The 10,591-nt window shown below is 44.0% G+C and overlaps 1 protein-coding gene across 4 annotated transcripts in view; it reads left to right on the forward strand.

Moving 5' to 3' along the window:
- Nucleotides 1-10,591, forward strand: part of PROM1 (prominin 1) — a 165,079-nt gene that overhangs the window by 87,703 nt on the left and 66,785 nt on the right. For all 4 annotated transcript variants that reach the window (XM_081226402.1, XM_081226399.1, XM_081226400.1 and 1 more), the window contains one exon: nt 6,420-6,475. In XM_081226402.1, the coding sequence (XP_081082528.1) occupies nt 6,420-6,475 (56 nt within the window). The remainder of the gene's footprint in view (nt 1-6,419; nt 6,476-10,591) is intronic.

Genomic DNA, 10,591 nt, shown 5'->3' on the forward strand with positions numbered 1-10,591 from the left:
ACCATCAAGGGTCTTACAGGAGGTTGTAGAGGCCAGGAGTGGAAGTGATGTGCACGCCTGTCTACCCACATTCCACTGGCCAGAACTCAAGTCACGGGGCCCCACCTAACTGCAGGGGGGCTGGGGAATCAAGCTGTGGGCCAAGGAAACTGAGGCCACACATGGTTCTGCTGAGCACTCCGTTGGTGCCACAGGCTGAAGAACTGGAGAGGGCAGAGCAGTGAAGTGTGTGCGGTACAAGGGTGGAGGTGAAGGACAGACGCCAACATTTTCAGGTTAGTGTAACATACGGAGCACTGCCCTAAACACCCTTCTCAGGACAAAATGCCACTAGCTGTTCCACTCCGGGTGTCATGCCAGCACATCCAAGAAGTTCACACTTTTCAAACTGTCTACGTTTGTGTTTTATCAGGACTTGTCAGGCATTCCACTTGGTTTGCCTACCTGCCCCTCATCCTCTCAGGAATTTGGTGTAGACGGGAAGTCTTCTGTGCCTGGAAAGAAACAATTAAAGTTATGTTTTAAGTAATGTTTAATTTACTAAAGTTATGTATTTAGAAGTCCAGTGTTGGTAGGACTTTAAATTGAACTTGAATATCGTTTTATTCTACTTATAAAACTAATAGCTTTAGTAAAAATGTGAATAATCTCTTTCACTTTGACCAGTGTTGATTTAATGCACAAATTAACAGATTAAGTCTTTCTTAGTACAGAGACCCCCAGACCTTGTGAGTATAAAAAAGTGCCACTGGGGGTCAATGGTGGACACTGTGGGCGTCTCCACAGGGGGACACTTAACACTATTTATGCTCTTAGTTAATCACATTTCCAGGTAAACACTTTAAGTGCCCAAGAGGGCTAACTCTGTGTGTGGGTAATTTTTTATTAATAAGAGTTCTAAGTACAATAACAAATTTAACCGGACATTTAGGGAAAAAAAATGATTCACCCTCTAATGTTTGTTCATAAAGAAAAACCTGTTCTGAACATTTTACTCTCTAATTTTAATGCTTACACCATAATGCTTCTAAGTCTATAACTTAATTTTAGGTTTAATGTTAATAATCCTATAGTGTTGCATCTGGTCAAAGAAACTAGAAAACATCAGGTAGAAATTAAAATAACCTGAATATAAGACTTGACTAAAAGGCTTTTCTAAAAGCCTTTTAAAACAAAACAACCTAAAATTAGAATACTTTTGGCAGAAAAATTAACAACTATGAACAAAAATAACATTACATAATATTTTAGCAAGAACTGCATTACAATAATATTGTTTTACATATAGTAGAGTGATTTACAACATACTAAATGCCTATTTTATATCAGAAATAAAAATATCTTTATCAAAAATACTTTTTAATATAGTTTCGCACTTTTGGGAGATTCTGTTCCCAGTAAATAGCAGGAACACAATTTAGAAGATGAAAGGTGTGCTACATTTTTTTTTGGCTGCGTTGGGTCTTAGTCGCTGTGCGTGGACTCTCTCTAGTTGCAGTGAGCGGGGGCTACTCTTCGTTGCAGTGTGCGGGCTTCTTATTGCGGTGGCTTCTCTTGTTGCAGAGCACGGGCTCTAGGCTCACGGGCTTCAGTAGTTGTGGAGCACGGCCTCTAGAGCGCAGGCCCGGTAGTTGTGGCACACAGGCTTGGTTGCTCTGCATCATGTGGATATTCCCGGACTAGGGATCAAAGCTGTGTCCCCTGCACTGGCAGGCAGATTCTTAATGACTGCGCCACCAGAGAAGCCCGTGGTACATTTTTAAATTAAGAGAACTAACTTAATTGAGCTGTCAAATAGATATTATCAGCAAAATCTTTCCAGGAGCACTTAAATTTGTCACAAATCTGATAAATCACCTGCCAACAACTGGGGTTTTTAAGTTCTCTATCCATTTTATGAGAGAACATTCCAAAAGTGAACTTGCACTTTGCCTGGCTTGGTTCAGAACCTACATATGTATTAAAAGAAACCAGTTAGGAACAAATATCTTGTCAAAGATGAGGAAGATGGGTCTGTTATAGATGGATCCTGCACAAGGCACTTTTCTTATTTTCTGTTGTTTGTGTAGCTTCAGACATCAAAAAACTCATAGAGAAGTTACACACACACACGCACACACACACACAGACGAAGAGCCAAAAACAAAACCAACCTACTTTGTAACCTGGTGGTATAACCAAGGGGTCAGAATTCGCTCTTGCTGCAACATATCTTAATTTCCATCATCACATGAAATTTAAAGTAAGTCCCAGATAAGAAGACACTGTAAGGTCTAGGGGCTGAGCACAGAGAGGCTGACAGTCCCTGTCATTCCAGGAAGACCCACAGAGCCAGATGCTGAGAAACAGTCTTCTACCATGAAAGTAACTTTCTCATCTGCCTGCTTACATATTTCCCTCCCACTGCTGTACCTTAAGAGGCAACTATTATGTTATGGAAAAGAACATGGAAAGATATAGTGAGAAATGAAGCAGGGCATGAAAAAGGTGGCCAGACCGCCCTCCGAGCTCAGGACAAGGAGAACTCACCGGCCTCCTGGAGCTGTCCAGTCTGGTGCTCGGTGCCTTTCAGGCCCCATCTCAGCAGATCCTCCCTCAGCTCTGGAAGGAGAAAGGGGTCACTACTGTCCACACTGAAGTCTCACGGAGGGCAGGAGAAGACCGTGGTTTCTCAGGCAAGAGGTCTTACTCTTTTCTATCATGATCACAGCACCTGGCACCCTGTAGGCGCTTAATATGGTGGTTGAATATTGTTGAATGGCCCAAAGACTGGGTCAGGTTTAAGTCACCAGGATTCGTGCAACAAACAGAAGCCACTGCCATCATGACATCATTTTAGCACAACCTGCTTTGAGCTGTGCACGCCTTCTCAGGGCTGAGAAGAAGCAGGTAGACACAATGGAGAATATTAGGGTAGAATCTGTTCATTTGGAAGCTCTCAGAGCTGGTGTTGGTCACGGTATGGTCACCTTTGGTGAGCACCAAGGCTAAGCCGAGGTTTCCAGTTTGCGTGTTCTCTGTTTGGGGCTCTGTGCCACCTGCGTGCTAATGGCTAATACCCACCAGGCAATACAGGGAACTAGTCACAGAATTCAGGGGTCCTGTCTGATCTCTGGAGCAGAAGCAGCATTTTTTTTGGTAAAGAAGTATTGTGTGCAGCATCCATACCACAGACAGTTCTGGAGCCCTGGAACTTGCTGAGGGGTTGCTTCACAGCCTTAGGAGGGACCCAAGTGAAATCTGAAACTTGGGGGCAAGGAGGGACTGAGAAAGAGGTGGACCCCTCCAGATGGGACAGTGGCAGGTTTAAGAAGGAAGGGAACTTACTTACGAGGCTTGTCTTGAGCAGCTGCAAGATGAGTAGATCTCCGCACCCACCTGCCTGAATCTTAAAAGTTTATGTAGTGGTCGCAACTGGATTCAGTTATGTAGACCATTCAGATGGTCTCAACTACACATTACTCTCTCAAGATTGCATCCTTGAACCCAGCTCCTAGTATGGGATGGGTGGGCAGAACGGACGTTCCAAGGGCAGGGGAGGGGTGAGCAGCTTCTGAGTGCCTGGGTCCAGCTCGCAGGCCAACCAGTGGTCACATCCTGTCCATGGCCCCCTCCAGCATGAGGATGCAGGCGATCCAGAGGCTGAGATGGTTTCCACCAGAAGCCTTCTATGGGCTGGCCAGGAAAGACAAAGGCAAAGGACTGGGATGCAGTAGAACGAGTGTGACACTTGGGACCCATGAAAAGTGTGGGGCAGAAGTGAGACCCCGGTTCTTCCACGTGCTTTCTGCGATGGACCATAATGGATTCCAAGTTCTCACCAGCAGTGAACCTATTAGATCTGAGATGGAATTTCCTAGTGTGGGGTCCCATGGGCTTCCAGATGAGGTGTGAGCAGCAGGTTAATGTCGGGGCTTGTCAAGTAAAGATGCTTGGGTTGTGTTGTACAGGCATTTGTGATGTTCACTCACCCTGGTTAAGAGCCGCTTCATTAGAGATACACAGGGAAGCCAAGGGAAAAATGGATATTGTGGTCCTGAGCATGAAGGACGCCCATTCTGTGTTTTTGTGACAGGGGATGCTGGGAAGGAAGGAGGGGGCATTAAGGAAACAGATAGAGGCCTTGGGGCTTTGGGGGAAATGGAATTGCTCCGGGGTGAGAGTGGGCAGGGTGACCTGTCGCCTCTGAGCCTGTGCTGTCCAGTGCAGGAGACACTAACCACGTGTGGCCATGGAGCCCTTGAACTGTAGCTTGTCTGAACTAAAGGGCATTGACAACGGCTTCTGAACTCTTAGTATGAAAATAAGACTGTAAATAGCTCATTAATATTTACACTGATGATATCTTGAAATGATACTACTTTGCATATATTCGGAGTAAGTAAAACATATTAAAATTAATTTTAAATTAATCATGTTTTTAAATAGAGCTACTAGAAAATTTGAAATTACTTATGTGGCTTGAGATAGATTTCTGTAAGATAGTGCTACTGTAAACCACGGGAAGGGAGAACATCTCTGCTCCAAAGTCTTGGGATGGGTTTTTAGCCAGTACAGCAAGGATCAGCTTTGCCAGAGGGTCAGGGCCAGCTGGCAGCCAAAGGACAGGGATCAACTGCCAGTGAGTGTTGTCATTAGATGTAGCTGGGACCTACCCAGGACCACCAGCATCACAGAAGGACTCAGGAGGGGGTGGGTCTTCAAGCAAACTGATGGGGGCATCTGTTTGACAGAGAGGAATGTCACTGTTTCCCAGAGGTTGCCATGGGTACACAAGCCATGTTCTCTGGCATTGGCTCACCTCCACAGAGCTCTACTATAGCAACGCCTGTTACGAGTGTGCAGCAGGCTAAAGCAAGGAGACTGGTTCAAGGTCGGAGAACGCCTGTGATCCTGGGTTGCCCCCAAGGTACATTGGAGAAACTCTAGGGTTCCCAGGGTTCCCTACCAGTTTGAAAATCTCTGTTCCTGCAGCACATCCTTTACAGGTCTGCTCCATGTATCTATCTGCTCTGTGCAGGTGGGAAGTTGTTTTCCAGAAGGCCCTGTGGGGAAGCGGCTTGCTTTGTTTCCTGGCCTGTACATGTGAATGTCTTTGCTTTAAAAAAGGGTTCACCGTGGGGTTTCATTTGCGAACCCCAGTAGTATACTTTGGAAGTGCTTATATGGGATACAGTCCTAGCATTCCAGAAGCTCATTCCTGGGGCAGAAGGCAATGTGCAGTGTGGGAAGGACCTCGCACCAGGAGAAGGAAGACCTGGGCCTGGGTCTGGCCTCACAAATCACTGATTTTAGATGTCACCCTCCCTATCTGGCCATCAGCTATGCTATATCATTACCAGATGGGGGAATCAGGATACGACGTGGCTCCTGACCTATGTGAGAATTTTAAAAAGCCCCAAATGAGCATGCACAGAAAAATTCAGTTTTGCTTAGCATTTTGGGTTTTTCTTGCACTGCTTGGAGACGGGAGAGGGACATCTCATGTTAAGAGCTCTTGGATTAGGTTCATTGTAAGATTCCTTTCATTTGTAAAATATTATGTAAAAGTAGAAGTATTAAAGAATAAATTGCATTTGTGGTCCCAAATAATTAGGAAAGCAATTTCATGAGCTATGGGGCAAAAAACAGTAGGGAAAAATGGAGTCAATACCCTAAGGAAATCTGATGTTCCTAATCTGCATGCAAATGTTAATGCATTTTCCAACTTAAAAGAAACATCACATTTCGAGTTTAGAGATTCATTATTTCCTGTGGCTAGTGGTGCTGTCAGTCCAACTTGGCTTCCATGGTAACCAGCAAAAATCATGCACACTGGTCACATTAAAACTTTAAACCTTGTGATGCAGTGTCCTGTCAGCATGTTCATATAGATCAGGAGGACAGACTTTTTCTGTGAAGGGCCAGATAATAAAGATTTGAGGCTTTGGAGACCATATGGTTTCTGTCGCTCTGCTCTTGTAGTTTGTATGGCTGAGCAGCCAGAATCAACATATGGGTGTGGCGGTGTTGGAAATTTAATAAATAATAATTAATTAAACTTGATTTATTGACAAAAAAAGAATTAGCAATATCAATGTAACATTTTATTAGTGACTGTGAATGAGGTATATGTAGTTTGCTGGTAAATATTAAGGTGTTTTGTGAGAAATTGAAAACTCTTAAAGATGGCAACCCTCTAATTTTGCCACTGGCATAATCATAGGTCGAAAATATTTGTTCTCCATTCTTTGCTTCTGGTTAGAGCCTCATTAGGTCAATTATTTACCTGCGTTAAGAAAGAGGAATAAAAGTATAAGAGTACTTTATTGAGGTTCAATAATTTGTGAGCACATATAGACCTTTATTTTCTAAATGTGCATTTTATATTTTTACTGAAAAAGTAATCGTGCCATTGTTTTGTGGCTTTTTTCCCCCAGATATTTTAAGAAAAGTTTTACAGAAGAAGTTTGACCTATCAACGGATTATGAGAAGGTAATTTTGATTGCTGAATTTGTTAGCAAAAAATAAATATGAGCAAAACTTTGGCTGATTTGAAAGTAAATCTTTAAACAACCAGTTGTTTTACCTGTGAATTTAGTAACCTTTCTTGACTAAGAAGCTTTATGGAGTATTGAAATGCCTTATAAATCCCATTTGAACTAGAGCAGAAATTTCAAAAGTAGCATTTGAAGAAACATTCACCTTTCAAGCTGTATGTTATTGAAAAACTAAAATTTCCTTAAAGGAAGTCTTATGCTACTTTTTGTAGACAAGGGATGAGAACCCCTTAACTACATGGAATGGTTTGAACATCCCTAGAAACAGGCATGCATACTTTTAACATACACATGCATACTTGTAGAAGAAAAAGAATTAATTCTTACCAGAGCTCTTCCACAAGGAAGTGATGTGGGGGCTTATTGTTAAAAAGATAAGCAGGGCTGGAGCAGGTGGGGAGGAGGCTTTGCTGGCATTCCAAGCTGTGGGGACCATGTGAGCAGAGGATGAGGTGTGAGGGGAGGAAGCACAGGGATGGAGCTGGTGGGTGAGGAGGAAGGGGAAGGACAGGTGAGCTGTGGCCAGATCAGGGGAGGGCCTTGAAGGCCTCACTCAGATGAGTGGACAGTATTGTCAGAAAGTATCCAGGCACCTTTCATGTCTCTACTTAATACCAAGGTTAGGGTTAGGGTTAGAGTTGAGGTCCTGTTAATTCACTCTGTTTGCATCCACGAGATTAACTTACCTAAACAGAAGAGTGTGTTATTTCGATTTGGGCCTATGATGAATGTCGGTTGCCAACGAAATAAACAGACGAATGTTTTTGCATTGAATGTTAGGATAATAAAAATTAGTTGAATCTGTTTGTCAAGCTATTAGTCCTGCAGGGTCAGACGATTCGTTCCATCCTTTCCTGGTACAAAGGTGGTTATCAAGACAACAATAAAGGTACCAGTGGACTTTTATTTGTTTAATGGCCAGCACAACAAAGGTGAATGACAGTGTCTCCAGCGGGTGTGAAGGCAGTGAACTCTTGCCCAGTGGTGGGAACAGTGGCTGCATATTCTCAATTTGCAATAAAATGATACTTAAGGGAAAAGTGAATGCAGAAGCCAAAGAGGAAGTTCTCATCTCAAGGCCATTTATGTGTACAAAAGAGGGTGAGCCAGATACACACTAGTGCCTACACCTTCCCTCCTACCACAGAAAGCGTTTTCATTCTTCAGTGCCACTGGCTTCATTTATATCTTCCAAACATGATTGCCCATGTGTGCCTGCTTCCCTGGGCAGAATAAAATGACCTTTGCTTTTATATTTATATTGAAAATTTGCATGCCATTAGCAGCCCAGCCTGAATGCCAGTTAGCTCTGGCAAGGAATGGGTTGGGCGTGAGAGGCTGAGCTCCCTCATCTGGGCCCAAGCCTTAGAGGACCAGGTCCTCAGACTCTGAGGTCACTCTGAGCAGCCTGACAAGTATGAGCCAGAGTTGGCTGCCACCGTCCATGGCAGGACTCTTAGTTGGACGAGTCCTTTATGGTTGGCTTGATATTAGACTTGGAGTTCCTGTAAGCTTGGGGACCCCCTACTTCCTGATCTCTCCACCTCAGGTGTCTTTACAAATGGATAAAAACCATTTGGGTGGAGCTGGTGTAGAGAAAGGAGCCAGAACTGGGCCCACAGGAATGAACGGAATCCTACCCTAGGTGTGGAATTGGGTCATGTTTTCCAGTTATCCAAGGAAGAGGGATTTGGTTAAGCAAAGACACCAAAGAAGCCAGGGCTCCTTTGGAAGGGAGCTTTCTGATTGGCTTTAGGGAGATGAATGCTGGGTGTGTTTGGTCAGAGTCCCCGAAGCAGACCCTGAGTCAAGGACTCCAGGGCAAGTCACTCATTTGGGAGCTGCAGGGAACCCAGGCTGTGAAGTGGGAGGTGACACAGCGGAGGGAGGGCTGCCTGTAGAGGGTGTATCATTCCGCCACCCGCCACAGGGGGCAACAGAGCTCCATCCTGTCGAGGAGCTGTGATAGACGCAGAAGACACCGGTGTGGGAATTAGCCCCTGGGAAGGTGAGAGAGCTGAGGTATCTATACACCAAGACTGAAGAGGCACTTAATCATAATCATGACACAGGGCTTGTTTTAAAGACAGATTCCTGGTCTTACCCAAATCTCCTGACACTTCTCCAGGGGAGGGGCCTGAAGTCAGTGTTTTTAACACACACACACCGTGAGGCGCTTATGATTGGCAAGGTTGGGAGGTAACAAGCCCGTGGGGCCTGGACCCATGAAGGGAGGCTGGGGTCACTCAAGATGCCCTGTGGGTCCCCAGGGGCATGTGTATCTGAACTGCCCATCCCAACATTTCAGATGATGCCGCCTTTAAAGGTTTTTAACATCACAAACATTGTTCTTCCGCACCTGTGAAAATCTGCCAGCTAAGGCAATGGCTTCCAAACTTGGATTTCCTGGACCAGACAATTTGAAAAACGTCATCTGGGGAACACCATGGAGCCACATAATTTTATTTAACCACATAAGGACATTTTAAGTCAACTATAACAACAATAATGACTTTGTCCCTCTTCATATGTATGTCACCTCCCTCTTCCAAAAAGAAGGATAGTCTTATAAATTGAGCAAATGAGGTAAGCACCATGAAAGGGCAGGTGTAGGACTCCATGGCATCATGAAGGAGGGATGTACAGCAAACCCAGACGTTGTTATCAAGACAGACTTCCTGGAGAAAGCAACATCCAAGCTCAGACTTGACTTTCATTGGGGGAAGAGTGGTGGGAATAAGGTTCAAGCAAGAGGGAGGAAAGGGAGAGAGACCATGATGCCTTCTGGGGACTAGAGTGGTCAAGAAGAATGGGGGCGTGAAACCAGAATTAAATAACATAGGACCACGTGGAGGAGTTTGAATTAAACATGGTGGGAATCCATGGAATGCTGTTAAACAAGGGAATGATACCATAAGATTGTCATTTTAGAAAGGACACTTGGAAGTTGGTGCCTTGGGCTCTGCGGTTCTAGGCAGCCACTGATTCTCTGTTTCATGGAGACCATGTGGTTGTGGTTAGTGTGTTAAGCATTTGTAACTTTCCCTCTAGTTCCCCTTGTCCATAACTGATTAGCATACTGATTAAGAACCTTTCAAGAAATCCAATGTAAATCCAAATGTGAGCCCTAGAGCTTGACTGTACCCAAAACACTGTCTAATAAATGCTCCTTTTATGTTCCTGTCTTGTGTCATCCTCCTCTCCCTTGATTTCCTCTGTGTGGGATATTAATGGTCTCAGTTGTGGTTAATCACTCCAGTAATGTTTTCTGTTTTCTTGATGCATGCTGCCTCTGCTTGCACAAACTCTGCAACGGCTTTGACTTCCTCAGCCAGAAAATGTAGTCTTGATTCTGAAGGTAAAGTCCTCACTTGCTGTTTCATGTTGCTCTGTCTAAAGCCCGCGAGTGGTGTGACGCTTTTACCAGAACTTTCTGTTCACTGTCATCTCCACTGTGATGATTTTTAAATTGTTTCCTTTTTGTATCTGCCATCATCTTCCATCTTCTCTTTCAGCTTTTGTAGTCCACGAAAGAATAGCAGCCCATCTGCAAATTTAAATCTTGAGCTTCTCTTCAACACAATCCACAAAGCACTCCGGAGATCTTAGTATATCAGGAAATAATTTAGGTCTTGCCAGATCTTGGCCAGACTTTTAAGTGTAGACGTGAACTCTGGGAATGACATAATCTTGTTCCTGATACTGTTTAACCTAATATTTAGTAGTGACATTGGAAAGCTTATATACAAAATATAAAATTTGTATTTGGAGCTAAAGATAGTTCATTAAAAACATTTCAGTACACCTTCTCTCCTGGGTTTGGGGTTCAGTGTTACTTTTTTTTTGGCTGTGCCATGCAGCTTGCAGGATCTTAGTTTCCCGACCAGGGATCAAACCCATGCCCCCTGCAGTGGAAGCGTGGAGTCCTATCCACTGGACCACCAGGAAATTCCCAGAAACAATTTCTAAAAATAGTAACAGTTTAGAATATTTGCTGAGAAAGATAACAAAATAAGTAAGAATTTGGAGTGTCTGGAGCTGGTTTCTCAGT

The sequence above is a fragment of the Mesoplodon bidens genome (genome assembly GCF_964165515.1).
Source record: "Mesoplodon bidens genome assembly, chromosome: 1".
Classification (NCBI taxonomy): Eukaryota; Metazoa; Chordata; class Mammalia; order Artiodactyla; family Ziphiidae; genus Mesoplodon; species Mesoplodon bidens.